General features: G+C 39.6%; 1 protein-coding gene across 10 annotated transcripts in view; it reads right to left on the bottom strand.

Moving 5' to 3' along the window:
• mast2 (microtubule associated serine/threonine kinase 2) overlaps positions 1-24,695 on the bottom strand; it is a 411,089-nt gene that overhangs the window by 125,484 nt on the left and 260,910 nt on the right. For all 10 annotated transcript variants that reach the window (XM_043699133.1, XM_043699131.1, XM_043699132.1 and 7 more), the window contains one exon: positions 18,506-18,597. In XM_043699133.1, coding sequence (XP_043555068.1) covers positions 18,506-18,597 — 92 coding nt within the window. The remainder of the gene's footprint in view (positions 1-18,505; positions 18,598-24,695) is intronic.

Below are 24,695 nucleotides of genomic sequence, written 5' to 3'. Positions count from 1 at the left end.
GCCAAGTCAGACCTTACTGTGCAGGCAAGTCAACTACGACTATCAGCAGAACACTTGCGTCAGTTGTTTGCTGTCATACTGTGATAGGTTGCCTTACAATGTTTTAACAATAAATTTACTGATTTTAAATAATGTCCAGCAGTGGGAACACGTAATAAAACAGAGTGACTAAATTACTATTCCTTGTAAACCAAGGATAAGTTATCAGACTCGAATGGCTTGCTACCTGCCATAATGTATTCACCTTTTTTGTTCAATTATTGAGGTGGCATGTGGCTCAGTGGTTAGCACTGCTCCCTCACTGCGCCAGGGACTCAGGTTCAATTCCACCCTTGGCGACCATTTGCGTGGAGTTTGCACATCTTCCCCGTGTCTACTTGGGTTTCCTCCAGGTGGTCTGGTTTCCTCCCACAGTCAAAGATGTGCAGGTTAAATGGATTGTCCTGCTAAATTACCCAGTGTCCAGAGATGTGCAAGTCACGTGGATTAGCCACGGTAAATGCAGGATTATGGGGGTGGGTCTGGGTGGGATGTTGTCAGAGGGTCAGTATGGACTTGATGGGCTTTGAATGACCTGCTTCCACAGTGTAGGGATTCTATGATTAATTTTGGATGCTTACACGTATCACCTATCTCCACAGTTCCTGATCACACATGAAACGTAAGCAATACTGGAAGTTCAAAGGGATAACATTTTTAAGAAGGAAACAGACACAATATTTGGCTCTAAATAAAGCAATTTTAAATAGCTTAACAATGATTAAAAATGGAACTGACATGACAAATTTGTCACACTGTTGATTTTGCAGATGCAATATTATACATGAACAATGCATAATATTGCATTGGGATTGCAGTGGTTAGCACTGCCGCCTCACAGCACCAGGGACCCAAGTTTGATTCCAGCCTCGGGTGACTGTCTGTGTGGAGTTTGCACATTCTCCCTGTGTCAGCATGGGTTTCCTCTGGATGCTCCAGTTTCCTCCCACAGTCTACAGATGTGTAAGTTAGGTGAATTGGCCATGCTAAATTGCCCAGAGTGTTAGATGCATTAGTCAAAGAGAAATGGGTCTGGGTGGGTTACTCTTTGGATGGTTGGCATGGACTTGTTGGGCCAAAGGGCCTGTTTCCACAATGTAGGGAATCTAATCTAATCTAATCTTCAATAAAGATTCTTAAATCACAAGAACACAAGAAATGGAAGCAGGAAGAGGCCTTAGTATAATTTACTGTCCAAAAGCAAAATGGTTTAAAAAGTCAGTTTGGCAAAAGTGAGGACTGCACATGCTGGAGATTAGAGTCTAGAGTGTGGTGCTGAAAAAGCACAGCAGGTCAGGGAGCATCCGAGGAGCAGGAGAATCATCGTTTAGGGCAAAAGCCCTTCATCAGCTGATGCTGCCTGACTTGCTGTGCTTTTCCAGCACCACACTCTCAACTAAAACGTCAGTTTGTCAGGCATAAGTGACTGTCGAAATTTGAGGGAAATGAAATAGCAATTTAGGAAATTTTAGGACAAATTGGTCGCAAGCAATTTAGATCGCTTGAACAAAATAAATACGACAGAAAATCTCTCCAGTATTTAGTTACTCCAAAGGCCCTCAAGGTCAGAGCTGTTAATTACCTACAGATAGACACAACAGTAAAAATTACTGCACAGAGTACAGATGGAGCAGATACTGAGATATTATCATGCTTTCTAATACCTGCAGTTGCATGCCTATTGTTACACCTCTCTGGGGTGGCGCACAGGAAACCAGGCTCTGTTATTAATGTACTTGTCAAAGTGGTTAAAGTTTTTTTTAAACCAATGCAGAATTCCCCAATTTACTCGTGTTTTAACCCAATTGATAGAATGAACAGGCTTCTGTACTTAACAAGAAATTATAAATAAATAGATTCTAGCTATGGGTAAACAACTATGAACAATTAACATAACTCTACTAGTCAAAACTTAAACTCATTTATTGCACTCTCCTTACAAACAAACGGATAGGCACAAAATAAAACTGGTGATATAGGTGGAGGGATAGACTGGGAAGGCAGTTCACTTGTCCCAGTCCACAGAGTTTGCGGAGATGATCCTTTTGCTGACCAGAATATGTTTCTTAATCTTCTTTCAGTTGCTTGCAGGAGGCACACTGTGACTGGTTCACAGTTATAAAGGTCTCTGACCTATTAGTTAAAGGTCACAGCTTGCAGAAACTGATCTGATGCAATAAACTGGTTATCTTCAGGTTTGAGATGCTTTTTATTTCAAGGCAAAAGCATAGCTTCCCTTCCAGAAGTCCAATGGCTAATGCTTGAAACATACACACCCCAAGCTCTCTGGGAGCCAATCACATTTTCTGTCATTGATAACTGGTCACCATACCACAGACCAATCAGCTACTAGCTTTTGGCCAAAATTCCACGCATACAGAGCTCCCTAGTTCCAGCTTGTCTGTAACTAGAGTTGCCCCACTGTTCAAACCGACAGCACTCACAATGAGTGTTAAGTAAGTTGCTTTCACAAAGTGCACCAATCCATAGATTTTAAACTTCAGTTCTGAAGAAGGGTCACTGGACCCGAAATGTTTACTCTGCTTTCTCTCCACAGATGCTGTCAGACCTGCTGAGATTTACCAGCAACGTTTGAATTTCTCATCTAAAATTATTTTGTTTCATTATGAGAAAAAAGAACTGAACTTACATTTCAATTTAAACTATTTTAAAATTGAATAACATAAAATACATTTGGTTTCCTACTTTGTCACTTGTACGAAACCTTAACCAGTCTCTTTCAATTAATGAATTTGCAATAATGGGTGTTGCTTACTGCTGTACAATTTAAAATGGTATAAAATTGCACATAACATTCAACGGCAAAATGTATACCCGAGTTGCATTCTCATTTTTCCAATGTGAGTGATATACATGATAAACTCTCATAATTGAATACTTCCTCTGCTCCATAAAGTGCACTTACTGAATCAACAAATGCATCAAAATTTTTCAAAACCAAGGAACTGCAAATGCTGGAAATCTAAAACAAAAACAGAAATTGCTGGATAAACTGAACAGCATTGGTTTACAGAAAGTAGAGTTAACGTTTTGGGTCCAGTCACCCTTCTTCAGAACTCAGTAATTTCTGATTTGCATCAAACTTTTTACTGAATTAACTAAGCAATAAAAAAAGTTACAATAATTATTCTTAAAAAGTGCATACTAGAATTGGCTGGTACTAAAATTACAGAAAATTATAAAATTACAGAACAACTGAGATGTTAATGCATGAGAAGAAGTATTGTCTAGGAATTGGCAATCACTGAATCTTGTGCTGAATGGCATTAACATCAGATAAGAATCAGGCTTTTGGTTTTGTAAATAGTGGTTAAAGTAAAACAGTAGTAAACTTGTGATAACATTTACAAAATATTGGTATGGTCACAGTTTTGGACACCCCTTTACAAAAAGGGCATTAAAACCAGGGTGCATAAAAACCAAAAGGAAGCTGCGATAGCAAACTATAGTAATAGGAAGAGACCTGAAAGGGTAGAACTATTTTAACTGAAGCAGAGAAGACTAACAATTGACTTGATAAAGCTTAAGAAATTATGAAGGATTTATTAAGGAAAGTTTACTTTCTCTGCATAGTCAGTGGAAAGGGGTCATCAATTTAAAATTATAACTGGAGTAAGGAGGGGGTAAAGAGACGGCCTTTCACACAAGAGGTTATTGCATATTTTGTTAGAAGTCGAGGCAAAGACAACTGCAACTTTTAACAGCTAACTGAATAACTTGTGCATCATTTAATGTTCTGGGTCTTTTCAAATGTACAATTCAAGAATATGCAGAGAATGCCTGCAAGAACACAGCATGCTGAGCATATTGATCTTTCAGAAGCAATCATGCTGGTGATTTCTAACATTTCACACTTTTGATCTTGGCTTCATTAGTGAAGGTGTTACTGAACAAAGCGAAAGTACACCATTTTGTAGAGGACCACCTGGCATTTTCTGAGAAACTCAGGTGCCATTTTGCCTCCCAACTGGTGCAACCTACAATAAAAGAATCCTAAAATGGAGAATGTAATATTGTTTTAAATGGAGGTCACATGGGTACAGCTTGCATTATGTGAATTTTAAAGTTAATTTTCTTCCACCCAAATAATTAAACAAAGCATGTAATATACTTCAAGTTACATTTCAAATCCTCTTTCAGTCAGGAAGGCGTTCACAAATTAAAAGCAAAGTACTGCAGATGTTTGACAGCTAAAATAAAAACAGAAGGGGATGGGGAAACTCAGCAACATGGCAAGCGGCTCTCTTCAGTTCTGAAGGATCATATTGTACTCAAAACATTAACTCTGTTTCTCTTGACACAGATGCTGTCAAACCTGCTGAGTTTCTCCAGCACTTTATATTATAAGCGTGTTCATCTTTGAGCTGGTAAATTCCATTGCCAGTGTTCACCCATTTGAATTTTCCTCTGGACATGTACTTTACACTTCTGTTTTACAGAAGAGTTCAAAATCAAAAATATAAAGAAAACAAATGTAATGATCAAAATATTGATAACTGGCCAACTTATTAATCCATCATGAATGTTCCCAGGCAGAGTAGTGAGGCCATTTCACCCACTGAGTCCACATCAACTCCACTCCACCACCACCCCCCGACCCCAATCCACCTACACATCCCCGGATACTATGGATAATTTAGCATAGACAATCAACCTAGCCTGCACATCTTTGGACTGTGGGAGGAAATCAAATACCCAGAGGAAACCCATGCAGGAAGAACCTGCAAACTCTACACACACAGTTGAATGACTGTGTCAGAAAGAAGGCTGACTAAATTGGTACTAAATTAGAGATTTAAATTGAGAGGCATGCAAAATGTCCACCTACTTCCTCAACCAAAGATTTCCCACCACTGTGGTTGACAAGGTCCTCAGCAGTGTCCAACACACAAACATAACAAATACTAATTCTCCATGCAATTATCCAATGCTTTTTTTTATTTTGAGGTTGGGTTATATCTATTATCATTAATCCTACAGGAGCCTGTAGATCATTAATACTTCATCACTGACAGTCTCTGGGTAGCTTAAGTCAAATGGAATTATAATATTTTGATATGATGCAACATCCAATTATTTAGATGATAAATACATGTGGGCTGTGCCTGTGTTTCGTGTAACCCAGGGAAAATGTATTTAATCACATTATTTTAAAGTAAATTGCCTGTGAAGAAAACAACACTACGTTAAGGAACTTAAATGCTAGTATTGCTTTGGCTCAACGACCTTCTAACAAAAGCAGACAGCATTTTTTGGAAATGTAAGCCTGCTGTTCAGCCATATTTTTTTCCTATTCAGGTCTGGCACGATAGCAAAAATAAGATTTCAGGAAGTTGGAAATGTCACAAGTAAATGTTTCTGGTTTGCATATTTCAAACCCATAACCTTGTTGCAATTCAAAAATATTGAGCATTGCAAAACAGTATTTCCATTAATTACTCTCATTTTACAAAGTTATCTTCAGGCCAATGTTCTGATTTAAAAAATAGTTTTGCATTTGCCTTCATTTAAACTGATAGTCACTGAGAAGAAGCCAAGCATTTTTCAGCCTTTTTTAATCTCAATATCAACAACTTTAGTTTGTAATTGAATAAGTTCTACATTATTTCTTGCTTTCATTTTTCTTTCAGTATTCTTTTAAAGCTTCTTTTGTCAATTTTGCAGGAATTATACATAAAAATGTATATTTGTTTACATTTATGAAATATTTTTAACACAGAAAACAAGGGTCGCTTTGCATTTTGCTAACGCCACAGTACAATGGTACTAGTGACTAGCGAATAAACAGTAATGATTAGCCTTTGTTTATTCAAAGTATCACCAGCAACATCATTTAATACCTTTCGGCTCTTGCCAATTCTATCACCTCAATTCTGTTCCATCACAGTAAGGTTGATATGCACTTAAACTCCACTGTCTGCCTTCCATATCTGAATTCCTACAATATTACAAAACATTTTGAACCCCGGCTTACAGGCAGAGGGTCTTGTCTGTGTTGGCCTAACTGAGCAAAATCCAAAGATAATCCTTACTACTCCAACTCTTTTCATAACCTTGCAACTGTAGTGACTGTAATGAGGTCAGCCTCCTCAAGGACCTCCATAGAGTGAGTTCCCTGATTGGAACTGTTTATCTGGTTCCATCAGGGAGTCCTGGCTGACAGATATAAACAGGAGAGTCAGGGATTCTGTTCACTCAAGAGTTAGCTCTGACAAAGCTGAACCAGTGTCAAGAACTTTGCATATGTAAATAAAGGGTTACTTGTGAAGGGATACTAGTCTCTGTGAAGTTATTTCAGTGACAATGGGAGAAAAAAAACAGGCACCTTCTCGCAGAGTGCTTCAGAGAACATCTCCGGGACACGTGCAACAATCAACTTCACTGCCCCGTGGCCGAACATTTCAACTCCCCCACCCACTCTGCTAAGGCCATGCAGGTCCTGGGTCTCCTCCACAGCAACTCCCTCACCACCCGACGCCTAGAGGAAGAATGCCTCATCTTCACCTCGGAACCCTTCAACCCCATGGCATCAATGTGGACTTCACCAGTTTCCACGTTTCCCCATTCCAGCTCAGCACCATCCTCATGACCTGTCCCACCTGTCAATCGTCCTTCCCACCTATCCACTCCACCCTCCTCTCCAACCTATCACCTTCACCCCAAACTCCATCCACTTATTGCATTTATCTCTCCACCCTCGAGGCTCCCAGCCTAATTTATGATGAAGGGCTTTTGCCCGAAACGTCAATTCTCCTGCTCCTCGGATGCTGCCTGACCTGCTGTGCTTTTCCAGCACCACTCTAATCTTGACTCTAATTTCAAGCATCTGCAGTACCCACTTTGTTCACATCTGATACCTTCCTGTAAGGTGATGGGGTAGCATTGGCTCACAGGTTGCCCAATGGAGAGAAACACCCAATAGTGTATGCTTCTGAGACTATGGTCGAAGCAGAGGACAAATACACCCAGATAGAGAAGGAAGGGTGGGCAGTCATCTTTTGTGTTAGAGAGTTCCACCAATACCTTTATGGATTTAAATTTGTAATAGTAACAGACAACAAACCCTGCTGGGGCTACTCAAAGAGAATTAGGCCGTGCTGCCCATAGCTTCAGGTTGAAGTTGGGGTGGGCTCTTATTCGAAGTGCGCACAATCACAAGTTGAAACACTGCTCGGGAGGCCAAGTAGCGAATGTGGATGCCTTGATCTGCCTCTGGCTGGCAGATACACCACCACTGGTGCCGCCACTGGAAGAGTCCATTCTGGTTTTAAATTTTCTGGACATCCTTCCAGTCACCGCAGACAATAACAGACTGTGGAAACAAAAAGATTCGGTCCTGGCAAAACTAAGACAGCTGTTGGTGATAGGGGTAAAAAAGGGCCATCCCAACCAGAATTAATATCTTTCTGGACCCAGTGAGACGAGGATGGCATATAGTGATGGAGAGCAAAAGTAATTGTTCCAAGGAAAGATCACTGCCAGATACTGGCTGAACTCCACTAGGGTCATCCAAGGCTGTCCGAAATGAAGATATTGGTGAGATGTTACGTCTGGTGGCCAGGAGAGGATGCAGACATACTCTCCAGACATACTGGTGAGGCATTACTCAGAGTGCCAACAAGGACAGAAATTACCACCAGCAGCACCCATCATCTGTGGGAGTGGCTGGGTAAACCCTGGACTCAGTTACATGTTGACCATGCTGGCCCTTTCATGGGATCAACGTTCTTAATCATTGTCAATAGCCACTCAAAGTGGTTGGATCTGCATAGAGTTCATTTATCAAACTTATGAATAATGATAGAAAAGCTGTGAACATCTTTTGCAATATGCAGGTTCCCAGAACTGCTGGTCTAAGACAACTGGTCATCATTTACCAGCAGGGAATTCAAGTTTGTCCTAATGCCATTTGAGGAGAGAAACAGCATCAGGAGTGCCAATGCCAGGACTCCTCTAATTGAGGGAGACACTTTACTTCAGGGAACGATGTTTGATGCTGAAACCACAGAAATGGCCCTGTATGGGTAACAGGCATCATCGACGCGAGGTCAGGTCCCGTGACATACAAAGTTTGGGTAGGTGAGGCGGTTCTGATCAAGCACGTAGACTACCTGAAAGCACCAAACTCACAAAAGGGGCAGGAGCAAAACATAAACCCTCAGCCCCTCAGAGCATCTGGAAAAACTGTTGGACCCTGTGGGTTCTCCTCTTCTGTCGAGCATCGAAGAAACCTCAGAGTCTAAGATGGACATAGTGGGTGTCGCATGCTTGATGCCTTTACTGCACAAGAGGAGGATGAATTTCCTCCAAGAAGCACCGGATGCAAGAGGCTAAGGTCCAGTACATGTTGCCCTTATCCAAGGCTGAGTCGGAAGAACTGGAGGTGGTACAAAAATGCTCCTGGAGAGGCTACAAGAAAAAGAACAAGCCTACGTCCCCATATTTTTGTTGGGTGGGTGGGAGAGAGGGGGTGGTACAGTGATTGTTACAAAGGCACCTAGGTGGACCTCACAGAATGAGTTCCCTGATTGGGGCTGTTAATCTGGTCCAATCAAGGAGCCCTGGCTGACAGATATAAACAGGAGGGTCAGTGATTCTGTTCACTCAGAGTTAGCTCTGAGGATTCCAGGCCAGTGTCAAGTCCACTCCACATGTAAATAAAGACGGACTTGGTGATGGGATACTGGCCTCTGCGGAGTTATTTCAGCAACTATCTGTGTAATTTTACACACCCACATCCGCAGTGTATGATAGGGGAGATGACACGGGGCACACAGACAGCAAGATGGCCACTGAGCCATTACATGAAAAAGTACAGCGAAGCATACACAGATATTGCCTGAGACCAACAGGATACCAGCACAATCGACACAGAACATAGATCATTAGTTTAAGGCAGGTGGGAGAGAGAATATACATCAGTAATGTCTACTGCCTGCTGAAGTGTCTGAGTCCAGCAACCACCTTCAATAGAAATGTTTACTACCTGAGACTGCTTGTATACAAGTGTTAATACCTTAGATAGCCAGTAATGAAAAATAATCTTCCTTCTCAGGAAGAAATATCATGACCAATTTATGCAGCAATGGATTTCTGCGTAGCTGCTGAAACTGACGATGACTCTGTAACATTCCTCTGAAACTGACCATGATTCTGTAATGTTTTCTGTAAGCAAACCATGCTGCACAAACAAAGACTCAATATCTAGACCATTATACCATGAAATGTATAAAATATTGTGATGTGTGCTCCGAGGATGAAAGAAGGCTCACAGCTGCCAGCCGTGCTGCCGGATGTCTCTCTCTCCCCGGAGCTCCGGTTTCTTTGTACAATAAACTCTGTCGTTGAATCCCGATTTTTGACTCCGAGACTGGTGATTTTCCTCACAACAGTGTAAAGCTTCCATTCTAAACATAAGTTTTGTAGGAATTTAAAAGGATAAAACACTTAAGTGCCTTCTTTCATTCTTTAATCAGAAGTAGTAGTTTTCTTGTATCAATCATATTAAATACCTCAGCTCAGTCACACTTTAACATTCTAAACTCAAATGAGTGAAGAAAAACCAACCACCCTTCATTATCAAACCATTTAAACATGGCAACATCCTGAGAAATTTGCAGTTTCGCTTCCAAGACTAATGTAAAGTCCCTGAGATTCTGAACTCAAAACTGAATACACTACTCAAATGGGTTCTTACCATTGACCTGTAAAACTGAAGTATAATTTCCTCAATGTAATCTGAATTGACTCTGATACAGTGGTTGAATGGCAAGGAACATAGTGAATGCCACTGGGCCTGCCACTGAAATATAAAGAATGAGCTAGGACCAAGATGACAAGGATGTCATGGAAATTTCCTAAGTAGACCTTCCTAATAACAAGAGTCTAACTCCAGATTTTCTGTAAATTTACCTTGCCTCAAGAACGTAATCTACTGTTTACTATAAGGACTGAACTTTATAACAGGGAACAGATGAGAAAAATTGATGTTAAATGGGAAGCCAATTACCTTATAAACACTCGTTACTACTAAAAGCCTGTGTATAAAGGGCACAATGGAATAAGTTCAATAAGAAAAGATATCCAAAGTAAAACACCCAAAAAAATAAAGTCAATGTAGAATACCAGATAGCATTTTTTAAAACATGGTGCACTTGAAAGTTTGTAGTGAAACTAAAAGAAAAGACAAAAGAGAGAAATAATGTCAAGGTGAAGACTTTGAAATATGTTTTTTGTGGAATTTCAGAAAAAAGGACAGTGATAACAGAAAGCTTTAGAGATAAAGATTAGCAAATTGAAATAAAATAACAATTACAATATAGAAACAGAATTCCTTTATCTAGGTTTTCAGGGGCAATAAAAAGACCTGACACGTGGATTATAATGGACATTAATAAAGTAATATTAGCTTGAGCTGACATACCTAGACAGTCACGTAAACACACATCCTAGCAGACAGTTGTTGGTCATGCAACGATAAGACATATGTCTTTGAGTCTGTCAACTAGAAAAGGCGAGACAGCAGAAACCCAGGCAACTGTGACAATTTGGTGTGAAAGGATAAAGTCAAGGAATTGAAGTGTCTCAGACAGCTTGCAACTGTGGCGTAATGGAAAAGCATTGGACAGAGAAGCCGTAATGAGATAAGGGTAATGACATATAGCACAACTCGCCAAATCTGCTTTCAGTCATTTTCAGGCAAAGAGAATAGCACATGGTTCCAAGGTTATGTTATCCAATCCTATGATTTAAAATAGGTTTGCTTCTGTAAAAGAATAAACGTTGATGTATTTTGGTAGTCAGTGAATTAAAAACATCAGATTAAATGTTTCTAAGATGCATCCAACAGATTTGTCTACATTTTAGCACATGGGTATGTGTCACTTATGTGTTTACTATAATTCATGTCTTTTGAAGAAATAAAAGATTTAGCCATTGCCTTATCTTATTAAAAGAAAGGAATGCAGGATCAAGAGTTACAAAAGCATGTGTAAAACACTATGAGAACTGGTGTTCATCTTGACTTGATATTCATAATGACTCAAGACAATGTGCAGGAAATGAATCTACAGCTGCCTTTGAAACAGCAATCAAAAGTATTGCCAATAGGAAGTGAAGCTCGATGCCACATGTATTTGAAGAACTGTGTTATTATATTTAAAGATTAGTATGGTCAGTGCAGTAAAAAGAATGATCAAGCACAAAATGGTGTACTTGGTTTGTGAAGAGTTTAGGTTTTGTTGAATCGAAACACAACAGGTTAGCAGAATGTTAACTTGTTGTTATTTCTTACTGTCAGTAATCAGTATCCCTTTAAGAAACAAATTAATGACATTATCACTGCATCATAGCAAGTGGCCTGAAGGGAAAAAGATCTCATATCTCATCCACCCTCAGATTTCCTGAAGCATGACACATTACTGGGAGTATATTCTTGTGTTGTAGACTAATAGCTTAATACAAGCCCAGACAATCCTGTGCCTGAGGAATGAAATGGTTATATAAATTTCTGTTGGATTCTTCATATACCAAGGTATCCATGCCCACTAACAACCAAAATCTCAATGCTCCATTTCATAGTGTATCAATGTCATTTTTGCTGCAAATTGAATATTTTTGAAGGATAAAGCATCATACCTGATTGAAATTCAAATGTCATTTATCAATGGAGCTTCCTCCATTTCTAATTTAATTTATAGTGAATATCTCGTTTTCGGCCAAGAAGTCATTTTGCGTAAATGTTTTCGTTTCTTCAACCTAGACTACACAAGTTCCTCAAATGCTGCATTTTCTAAAATTACAAATCCGGTGAAACTCCAAGCTATTTATTAACACTCATGAGGGATGACACTTGGAATACAATTAGTCTAAGAGGGCTACAATTTAACAATTTGGTCACAGCCTAGATGTTGCTAATAATGATCACCAGCATACATTTCATTATGGAGGCTTTGTGGTGCGCTGGCAGGATACATATCTCTGGAATGGGAGGCCCGGTTTCAAGTCCCACCTGCTCCCAAGGGGTCTAATAACATCTCTTAATAGGTTGATAGGTACATTCCATTATGGGGCCCTCTTCTGGTGCAGTAGCATCGTCCCTACCTATGGACTGAGAGACCCAGGTTCAAGTTCCACCTGCTCCAGAGGTGTGTAATAACATCTCTGCTCAGGCTGATTGGAAAAATAGGTACATTTTATTATGCAATAGATACTTTATGAATATGTTATTTTGTTCTAATAACTGTTAAAATGTCTGCCTTTGTAGAACATGCTAACCAGGCAATGGAATCAAGGAACAATTTTGAACATTCAACTCAAAATCCTCAAAAATAACAAGTATCAGAAGGGAAAGCCCAAACTACTTCATAGGTATATTGTCTTTCCATACCTCCCAAGTGTTGGGGTGAGGGGATGAAAGAAGAGAATATAAATTATTAATAGCAACAACATCAAGCAAGGAACAATTTTACCTTCTTCATATTGATTGCTATGCAGGCATCTGTCCATCCCCAGACATATAAAATTGGCAGAGAGGATGCAAATAAATGTGACTGCATGCAAAATGCAAGATAACAAAGCCCAGATGTGTTGACATATTTACATCTGTAGCATTATAAATATTTGTTGAACACCTAGACATGGCAACATACACATTTAATTAACGGCAGTGTCTTTTCAGTTGACAGGTCAAAGTCAGCTACGTGATAAGTTAAGCAATGTACTGTTCGCCCAATAGGAAATGCAAATGACTCATGTGCCATCTTGCAGATAGCAAGCTAATTTCATGGTTACATTAAAACAAATTAAATATTCAAAAGGAAGATGCCAAAATATATTTATCATGAAACACAGCAAATGAATTTTGACAGGTATTCATAAGCTCTGTTTATTCAGAATATAATTTAGATCTAGCCTCTGAATATCTATCTTCTCAGACTGTGGTTTTAAATAAGTGGTTAATTTATCCGATAAGCTCATGGATTCTGAAACTTGCAGATGCCCGGGTTTAAAATTGTGGCCTCTTTTGTATGAAACTTCTTACCATCCAGTCTTCTCAAAAATTTATTGCTTTGTCCAACCAAGTTCTACTTGCCTGCCTGCTTAACAGAGAGGACAAAAACAAGCAATTTTTTTTTGTTTTTCATTTTTACAAGCAAAGTACCTGTATTTAGTTCTACATATGATAATTTAGTGTAATCTCCTGACATACAAGCAATACAAAGTACAACTAGGTAAGACCAAACTAAACTGGCAGTTAATTAGTTCCCTAGAAATGATCACATTGGTTGGTCTATGTAATATGTGCTCCACAATTCCCAGCAACAAATTGATCAAACGTTAGCCAAGGAAAAATGAGTAAATTGTGGGAGTGTTACAACTGCATTCAATCCTGTCCCCAAATAAACTTGATAAATGCAAAACTCATAGATGGCAGAACAGTTGCAGCGCAGATGGGGGCCTCTTAGTTGATCTGTATCTGGTCTCTGCAAGAGTAATTCACTTTGTGCCACACCTGCACCTTTTCACTGTGGTCCTTCAAATGTTTCTTCTTCAGAGAATGATTCAACTCTCCTTCGAAAGATGTGTGAACTGCTTCTCTCACAATTTCAGATAATACAATCCAAATCCTAAGAGCTATCTACATAAAAAATCTTCCAGTACATAAAAATCAGAAGTCTTCTGTACAGAAAAATCTTCTCTGCCTTTAAAAAGTCAAGTCAGTTTGACATGGTTGAACAGTACACAGCACAAATGTAATTTTTTTATTCACTTATGGTCATTGTTGTTCAGGGTAACGAGTGTTTATAAGGTAATGACACCATAGGTCAATAACTCAGCACAGTTTAGAGACTGAACTGGAAGTTAGTTTTGTGGACACAAAACAATGGTTCAACTGTAGAAAAGACTGCTGACAATTACTATTTGGCCTTATTTCAATGGGTTAGATGCTAAGGGTCATAGAAACAAATTTCATTAAGAGCAAATGTCCAATGCTTATCATCATCGACAAAATGCACTGAAGAAATTCACCAAGGCTCTTCATTCAGCACTTTCCAAACCCAAGACTACGACCATCTCGAAGAACAAATGCAGCAGATATATGGGACACCACAATCTGCAAGTTCCCTTCCAAGCCATTTACTACCCTGACTTGGACAAATATAGCCATTCCTTCAGTGTTGTTGGATTAATAGCCTGGATTTCCTTCCTGAAAGACATTATGGAGCTACCTACTCCAAATAGAGTCATAGAGCTGTACAGCACGGAAGCAGACCCTTCGGTCCAAACCCGTCCATGTCAACCAGATATCCCAACCCAATCTAGTCCCACCTGCCAGCATTTGGCCCATATCCCTCCAAACTGTTCCTATTCATATACCCATCCAGTTGTTGGATGCCGTTTAAATGTTGTAATTGTACTAGCCTCCACCACTTCCTCTGGCAGCCCATTCCACACATGCACATACAACCCTCTGCATGAAAACGTTGCCCCTCAAGTCTCTTTTATATTTTTCCCCTCTTGCCCTAAACCTTTGCCCTCTAGTTCTGGACTTGCCAGACACCAGGGAAAAGACCTTGTCTATTTACCCTATCCATGCCCCACATGATTTTATAAACCCCTCAGCCTCCAACGCTCCAGGAAACACAGTTCCAGACTATTCAACTTTTCTCTACAGCTGAAATCCTCCAACCTGGCAACATCCTTGTAAATCTTTTCTGAACCCTTTCAAGTTTCACAACATCCTTCCGACTAGAAGGAGACCTGAATTGCACACAATATTCTAACAGTGGCCTAACCAATGTCCTGTACAGCCGCAACATGACCTTCCAACTCCTGTACTCAATACCCTGACCAATGAAGGAAAGCATACCAAAGCCTTCTTCACTATCCTATCAATCTGCGACACTACTTTCAAGGAGCTAGGAATCTGCACTCCAAGGTTTCTTTGTTCAGCAACACTCCTAAGACCTGACCATTAAGTGTATAAGTCCTGCTACGATTTGCTTTCCCAAAATGCTGCACCTCACATTTATCTGAATTAAACTCCATCTGCCACTCCTCAGCCCATTGGCCCATCTGATCAAGATCCCATTGTAATCTGAGGTAACCTCTTCACTGTCCACTACACCTCCAATTTTAGTGCAACTTACTAACTTGGAAATGAAGTATTCCTATGAAAGACGTTCTGTCTACGGTAGAATGGAAACACAGGATCTAAGTTTGTGTTGGAGGAAGAGAGATTAGGAAGAGCTTCCACTTTAGTTTCTCGATGGGCCAAATAGCTGACTTCGGCTCCTATGTCTGAGGGTCATTGTTTCAATTGTAAGTTCTGTTCAGCCTTAAGAATACATGCTTAAATACGCATAGAGAACTCGGTTTATCATGTGACTTCTTTCTCCAATGGCCAGTAATTCAATAAGTTATTGTTTATTCCAATTATTATGCAATCAAATCAGGTCTGGGAACTATTCCAAACGAAGTCCAATTAGCAAAAGCAATTAGCCTTTGAATGATTTGGTTTCGATTGTTCAATCATGACTTGCTATAGAAATACAGATGGTGCTTCCGTTTACATTGAGAAGACAGGAAGAAAGTTGATTTTAATCCCCATTGAGTGTCAATGTCTGTAATTATAGCATCGCTACAGTGTGGAAAGAGACCATTTGGCCAATCAAGTCTACACTAACCCTCTGAAGAGCATCCCACCCACTCCCATCCCTCCGTCCTATTCCTGTAAACCCTCATTTACAATGGCTACCCCATCTAGCATGCATATCCCTGGATACTATGGTGCAATTTAGCATGGCCAATCTACTAACCTGCACATCTTTAGACTGTGGGAGGAAATCCACCAGATAAAGAGAAAACGTACAATCTCCACACAGGCAGTTACCCAAGGCTGAAATTGAACCCGGGTCCCTGAATGCTGTGAGGGAGCAGTGCTAACCACTGAGCTACCGTGTCACTCTGGAGTCCCGGAGACAAGTCCTGGACAGAGGCCAATGCTTGGAGGCTGTAAGGTCTTGTGTTCTGAAGCCCAGCAGGTATGGACTCTGTGAAGAAAGGACTTTTACTTGATTACTTTAAAGACACTTTTTATTCTCATTCTAGACTATTAAAACGCTATATTCAAATCCATGCAGGCCTTTTATTTTAATACTTCAATTCTGTAACAACACAAAGTATTATACATGGGTACCCTGTACCTAAGATGGTGCTGAGAGGCGACAATATATGCTTTTTACTGCACTCATTTGAAAGCATGTGACAATATCGGCTATTCTCTGCTGTGATTAGCACAAAGAACCCATCTGAGATACCCCACAGAGGTGTAATGAAATAGAAATGGATGCCAAGCCAAACAGAATTGCCAAAACTGTGGTCAAAGAGGTCAGCTTTAAGGAAGACCTCATAAGGAAAGAAACAGAGGGTCTAAGGGAAAGACACAAAGTGATATGGGACTCAGGTGACTGAAAGTACAGGAGGTTTCAGTCGGTTACTGCCAATAAGAACAGGAAAGATCAAAACAAACTTGAGAATGTATTTTAAATTACACGTTTTGGGGGAGATTCATAGCAAATTTAGGTATTTAATGACAATAGTAATAGATTGTTTGAATGTGTCCGAACCATTTTGTTGTATGATCAGCAAAATCATAAAACTCCCTCATAAATTTAAAGCATTGCTTGCAGCTTTTGGACAAGATCCTAGATCTGCAGATAGCAGATTTCCTTTCCGAAAGCACATGAGTGAATCAAATAGATAGTTACAACAAGCAATGATAGTTTCATGATCACCATGATGTGGTCTGCTTGATGAAAATGAAAAATTACACTGAATCTATTTATTTACTCTGTGCCCATGGGCATCACTGGCATTTGCTGCCCATCTCTGTTAATCATACACTGACTGTTCAATTATATACAGCTGGCAGGTATTAAGTTGATTCTCATTTGAGCACCGAGAAAAGAGAAACTTTAGGGGCTTTTGAGGCCCCGCAGCAGTGTCCTTAGCTCTGAGCCAGAAGGAACTGGCTCAAATACCACCTGTCAATGAGGTGTGTTGTAACATTCCCAAATAGACTAATTTTTTAAAAAAATGAGAACCTTATTGAAACTGAATCAGGAGGAATATGCTCATAATATTTCATGCGAAACACAGGTAAAACTCAATAAAGATTGGTACAATCTTTCACCAGTTGGGCTTTCAGGATAAGAATACTAGTTTCCTTGGGACAGAATGATTTTTTTAATCTTAACTTCTGTAGTCTGTACAGGAAAATAATGGCATAGTGTTAATTTCATTGGAGTAGTAATCCAGAGATTTAGACTCCACAGCACAGCAATGTGGTTGATTCTTAACTGTCCTCTGAAATGAGGTGAGAGTGTGGTGCTGGAAAAGGACAGCAGGTCATACAGCATCCGAGGAGCAGGAAAATTGACGTTTCGGGCAAAAGCCCTTCATCAGGGATGAGGCTGGGAGTCTCAGGTGTTGAGAGATAAATGGGAGAGCGGGAAGGTTGGGGGGGTGGGGGGGGGGGAGTTGGGGCTGGGGGAAAGTGGCTGAGGGTGCGATAGGCGGATGGAGGTGGGGGTAAAGGTGATAGGTCAAAGAGGAGGGTGGAGTGGATAGGTGGGCAGGAAGATGGACAGGTAGGACGGGTCATGAGGGCAGTGCTGAGCTGGAAGGTTGGATCTGGGATAAGGTGAAGGGAGGGGAAATGAGGAACCGGAGGAAATCTTATCCCAGTTCCAACCTTCCAGCTCAGCACCACCCTCATGACCTGTCCATCTTCCTTCCCACCCTCCTCTCCATTCTATCACCATTACCCCCCACCTCCATCCACCTATCGCATTCTCAGCTACCTTCTGCCCAGCCTCACCCCTTTCCTATTTATCTCTTCACCCCCGAGGCTCTCAGCCTCATCCTTGATCAAGAGCGTTTGCCTGAAACGTCAATTTTCCTGCTCCTCAGATGCTGCCTCATCTGCTGTGCTTTTCCAGCACCACATTCTTGACTCTAACCTCCAACATCTGCAGTACTCACTTTCGCCCTGTCCTCTAAAATGACTTAGCAAACCACTCAGCTTAACAGCACTTAGGGATGGACAACCAGTGCTGTCCCTGCCAGCAATATCAACATTTCATGGAAGAATAAAGAAACCCAAGTGGAGAATGATGCAGCAGCAATGAAATTATGGTGATACATGTCAAATTCTGGGTGATATGTTTGGCATTGACAGTGTTCTTATGTGTCCATTACCTTTATCCTTCGTGGTGATGGGCTTGGGAGGTATAGCCTGCTGCAGTCAATCACACAGACAGGACGTGCTATAAACTGTATTGAATGGTCAAGTGGACTGATGTTTAGAGACGCGCTGTAAAAACTGGAAGCGGTTTTCTTTTTATACATGTGCACTGGAAAACCTAGTGAGGTTTCTTACCTGTATGCCCTGGCAGCGGAGAATGTGGCCGTGGTAGTGTTGGGGACGTACTTGAAGTCACAATCAGGCTCTTCCTGTTACTTGTACGGCAACTGAAACAGAATAAAGCAAAATATTCACTCAAACCATTTCTCTTGTGCCTCTTCCTAAATCTATCAATCATTTGTGCTCAGTTCATCCAGAAGGCAAGTTTCCTTTCAGTATCATTAGGTAAAAATCCTGCAATTCCCTTTTTAACAGTCTTGTGGGTCTACAACAGGACAGGGCCTGTAGCTTTTCAAGAAGGCAGCTCACCAATGCCTTCTCTAGGGCAACTAGGGATACGCAATGAAATGCTTGTCAGCTAATGACCCCACATCACACGAGTGAATAAAATAAAAAACAGACTTTCCAAATTTCAAGTCTGACTTGAAGCAAATTTATTTCCTTTTCGGACTGTTTAAATGTGTTAAACTTAACTAGTGCAGAGATTAAATGTGTGAAGAGCACATAATTATGCTTGGCCGTTTGTTAAATACCATCTGGAAGACATTTGAAATCCCAGTATTTGATATCTGACTGTTTTAGTTAATCAAGATCCCACAGCGTTCAGGGATTTCTCTTTATCAAAATTGCAGTGATTCTGTAGTTTATGAGAAACAACCAAGGTCAGCTTGCCATATATTATTTTTCCCTGCTGCTCTTTAGATAGAAAGCGTTAATCTGAATATAAAACAATAAAATTGAGAGTATAACCCTCTGGTATTGACCATTCTACTTATTATTTGTAAAGGGTTTACTGCAACACACATTATGAAAACAGAATATTGAAATGATTACAGCAGATTTCCAATTTCTTGTCATTGATCTACATCCATTTTATTCATCTCTCCATGCATCCTAATAGGATGATACTATTTGCTTAAACTAAACAGTTTCCTTGTAATGTGCCAAGACCAAGAACTGCATTAAAGGTCAATTAACTAAACACATACATTAGTTTATACTAAATATTGATAATATTAAAAGATGGTAAAAGGTGTAAGTTATCAGCTAAAAATTCCAGTGTTATAGTACAATTAAAGCTAAATTCAGGGAAGGGAGGAGGAGAATGACGACAGAGTCATTTCCAACTATTATTTCACGAGTTACTCAGACAAAGAAATTAACTGATACTCTTGGTTTCTGGTCTCAATGGGCATGTGTGAACAGCCCCTGCCTGTTCCTTGTCCAACATCGAAAGGTCAATGTTGAATGAGTGAAGAAATAAAATGCTGCCTGAATATTGTTCTGGATATGGGCTTAATGCTGCTTGTTGGGGCAATGCCATGGATAGTTTGTTTCAGCTGACTCTTCCATATTAGTGTAACAATGTCTCGTTTCCAATTTGCAATTATTATTTTCAACCACTAAAAACTCAAAACAGAGACACCTCCCCATTGCTAATTTTATACAAGTGGCAATATCATGATTAAACCATGATACTATCATAATCAAAATTCCCTTAGCTCTTTGTTACCTTTTTTTTAGAAAAAACAATCTTTTTCCCATCTGCCATCTGGGACATCCATCCTGGGAGTACAAACTAGTTACTGATCCTTAAGTTTCTGTCAATACTGCTATTTATAAAGTGAAAATAGTATGTGCCAGTTTCCTTTCCCTTCCTGCGAAGATGCAGAGAACCCACATAACGACGTCACTACTAAGCTTGGAAGTCACACTGTGTTGGAAGTCGCAATGTCAAACCTGTGTCATGACATACTGCAGCTTAAAACTATGCATCAATGTGTGCCAATATTTCTTGTACATTTTCAAGATAATTTACAAAATTACAGAGGGCGACCTAAGTATAGTCAAGTCTAACATACGATGACAGTCTCAACAATGGAAAAACTAGAGACTCCATGATAAACAATTTAAGTATGTAATCACTATTCTGTCAACTAAACTATATCAAAAGTAATAGTATGGTTCAGTGTGGTTCTAGCAAAATTAAAAACTTTTTAAAAATGTATATATGTTACGCAAATTTTATAATTATATCCTTAATATATCCCAAAAGTATCATATTTTTACACAGGCTGCTTCTTTCAGCAGGAGTGTGTAATGTCACCAGCAATGGTCCTTCTAAATTGTGTGGACACATAGCAACCTAAAACCCTGTGCAGCTTGAGTACCAGTCTGCCTCTTTAAACTAGCATATGTGTGAAACATTGGCCATCAGCTAATTTTAATCTTGAACTACGGTAAGCCTATTTCTAGAAACAGAAGCACAGCATTATTTACTTCAGGCAGAAATGCTACTGAATAAGAAGGGAGATAGGGAATGAGAAAACATAATTACTCCAGAACAGCAATCAGTGCTTACTGTGAATATAGTGAGCAAGTAACAGAATAGATGAGTTAAACAGCCATAATGACTGAGATAATAAATCACATAATAAAGCAGGAATCTTAATATGTGTAGAAAACAACATGAAGTAAAAGTGTAAATGCCTAAATTTTGGGTACTTATTTACTATACATCACATCTAACAGGCAGTAATCCAACAAGGAATAGTAGATTTCAACCAAGAGCATAGCTCAAACCACCTAAAAAAAAATCACATTCATCATTGTCAAAATCCATGACATTTTATACAGCAGTAAAAAAGGCTTCTAAAGAATATGCTTCTGACTAAAAATTATTTTTGTCTAAGCTACTGCTGCTGAACATGGTATCTTTTAGATTAGATTAGATTAGATTACTTACAGTGTGGAAACAGGCCCTTCGGCCCAACAAGTCCACACCGACCCGCCGAAGCGCAACCCACCCATACCCCCACATTTACCCCTTTTAACCTAACACTATGGGCAATTTAGCATGGCCAATTCACCTGACCTGCACATCTTTGGACTGTGGGAGGAAACCGGAGCACCCGGAGGAAACCCACGCAGACACGGGGAGAATGTGCAAACTCCACACAGTCAGTCGCCTGAGTCGGGAATTGAACCGGGGTCTCTGGCGCTGTGAGGCAACAGTGCTAACCACTGTGCCACCGTACCGCCCACTGGATATAATACCTCCTCACTTCGGGATATTCATGCGGCGCACTGTTAGTGTTCTTACCTCAGGGCCAGAAGTTGTGGGTTCAAGTCCCACTGCCACAGAGGCACGTCATAATATCCCAATAGGTTGATTAAAAATTGTGATTTTATTTTCATGACATACATATGTATAGCTATTCATACCTACATTTACTTTTAATGTTTGTTTGAATCTTGCATTGACAATAAGTGAGCATTACGGGTGCTATGAAATTGTTACACCAGTTGTTTAACATTAAGAAACCGTTAATTGCTTCACAGAGTAATGATATACACTCCACTCATAAATAAATATATACTAGTCAATTAAATAAGACATGTTGCAAAAGCAGATTTTTTTTTAAATTAAAGTACTTGAGAAAAATGGCTTATACCAACAGTTGCTTCAAGATAAACACATTTACACAAAACAAATAACAATTTTCTTGTCAAACATGCTGGAATTCTTCATGTTGTACAAATATCAGAAATATAAATTCAAAGGCTTTCCTAAAACATGACAACATCACAGACAGGTTAGTCTACCAGAATAAGATGCCGGGTCGGGCTTGAGAGAGAGGGAGAGAGCAAGCGAGCGAGAGAGCAGTAAGTTCCAAATTCCCAATGATTCATTGTGCAAGAATGCAAACAGAAGCTTGCGACTTGGACTGAAAATAAAACATGGTGGAAGATTTGCCTAACTTTACCCAGGAGGAAATGTGTCCAAGAAAGCACTTCTAACTGATGCTCGGAGAATTGAATATGTACTTAAAGGACAGTCTAGTGTATAGCTGATGTATATTTTCCTACTGTGTTAAAATTTCTATTGTCTATTTTAAAGTAAAAGTTGCCTAAAAATAGCACTTAGTCGACCATTTTCTTAATCTATGACAGCAAGTATCTTAAAACATGAAACTTTTCAGCTATTAACAAGATAGTCATTTTTTTTTTAAGTTATCAGTCCATTCAGGGTTCATAACAACAGAGACAACTTCCAAAAGAACAAAACTGATGTCATTCTAAGTTGTTTTTGGTGCCAGATGCTTCTTTGATACCAAAATGCTTGGATCTTTGTACTAAACGAGATATGAGAATGTTAATATCCTAAAATACTGGCTTAAAATGGATGGTGATAAGTAAAATAAAACCTTACAATAATCTATGATTTATCCTGTATAGTTACAATTATCTTGTTGCACATTTCAATAAAATAGAAAACAAAATTACAGTTACACAGGACAGAACATGACTATTAAAGATATAGTTAGCATTGTCATGGTAAATTTGACTCTGTTGACTCAAAAGGGAAGATCTAGAGCAGGTAGGATAGAGATGAGTTGCTTTCATCAGGTAACTTTGAAAAAACAATGTCCACTCAAAAACTACATGTATTTATAACAACACCTTTGAAGTAATTGACATCTCGATTGCTTCAGAGCAGCAATATGAGGGGATATTAGGGGAGCTGGCCCTCAGAAACCTGGTAAAGACTTGCAAATTTTAAGGAGCATCTTAAAAGGGTGAAGGGAGTTAAAAAATGGCAGAATGTCGTAGGGAGAGAATTTCCACAGCTTAACACCAAGGCAGCTAAATGTAGTGACTAATGATGGGATAATTAAAATTGGGGTACCAAAGAAGCCAGATTTCGAGCAGCACAGACTGTGGTTGTTGAGAAGTTGGAAGAGAATGCACAGATAGGAAAAGCAAGACCATGATTTGAAAACAAAGAATGGGAACTTTTGAAACTGGAGTGTAGCTTAACCAGGATCCTACACTGTTGAAAAAGCATAGTCAAATTGAACTTGTTGTGAGTAAGGACATGGACAACAGAACTTTGTGTGAACTTGAGTTTATAGAAAATGGGAGGTTGATAAGGAATGCATTAGAATAGTCAAATCTGGAGATAACAAAAGCATGGATCAGAGTTTCAGCAGTGGTCCGGAAAGGGATGGGTCAGAAACTTCCTCAAAACTAAACGATTATGAGACATCAGAGCAGAATTAGGACCTTTGTTCCATCGAGACTGCTCCATCATTTGATCATGGCTTACATGTTTCTAAACCCCATTCTCCAGCCTTTATCCCGTAATCCTTGATCCCCTTGATAACCTTTGTCTTAAATACACTCAATGACTTGGACTTCATAGCTTTCTGTGACAATGAGTGCCACAGATTCACCACCGATGGCTGAAGAAATTCCTACTAATCTCAATTCTAAGGGTCATCCTATCATTCTGAGTCTGGGTTCCTCAAGTCCTAATCTCTCTATTAGTGGAAAAAAACTTCTCCATGTCCATTCTATCCAGATGTCTCTGCATTCTGTAAATTTCAATAAAATTTATTCTTCTAAACTCCATCGAGTATAGACCCAGATTCCTCAACCGCTCCTCATATGACAAGTCCTTCCACCCTGGGTTCATCTTTATCAACCTTATTTGGACAAACTTCCAAAGCCAGCATATCTTTCCTTAGATACGGGACCCAAAACTGCTCACATTAATCCTCATTGGTTGTTCCTTTGGATGTACACCAAACAGGATTCTGCTGCACTACCAGCAATTAATGGCAACAAAGCTACAATCAGTCTGTGAAATTGTATTGACATAATTTTTAAAAGTAACAGAGGAAATGTTGAAAAGAATATTTTGATTCAGTTGGTAGCGATGACATGGAGGCAGTGATAGAAAAATAATTGTAAATGTTTTAAAGAGAAGAACAGATAAATATTTCAGTAAGCAAACCATAAAACTTTATGGGAAAAGGCCAGGGGAATCAAATTAACTGGAAGGGCTTTTTTTCCAAAACACTTGCAGCATGAGAATTGTCAGGATGGAAGTTCAAAGCCTATTATAACCACACTGGGATGATAAAGAAATAGCAGGCACGCTAGGCAGCTATTTGATGTTTTTTTTAAATTAGATGGTTAACACTCAGACACAGTAGGATTCAGTGGGAGTGGGTGGGATAGCATTTTTGCAGGAAGCAGAGTGGGAGGAGGTGTAATCCAGGTAGATGTGGGAGTCCTATTCAACTACCCATCCAGATGCCTTTTAAATGTAATTGTACCAGCCTCTCCTACTTCCTCTGGCACCTCATTTCACACACACACCACCCTCTGTGTGAAAAAGCTGCCCTTCAGGTCCGTT

The sequence above is a fragment of the Chiloscyllium plagiosum genome, chromosome 11, assembly GCF_004010195.1.
Source record: "Chiloscyllium plagiosum isolate BGI_BamShark_2017 chromosome 11, ASM401019v2, whole genome shotgun sequence".
NCBI lineage: Eukaryota > Metazoa > Chordata > Chondrichthyes > Orectolobiformes > Hemiscylliidae > Chiloscyllium > Chiloscyllium plagiosum.
This window is presented reverse-complemented; position numbering and strand designations above follow the sequence as displayed.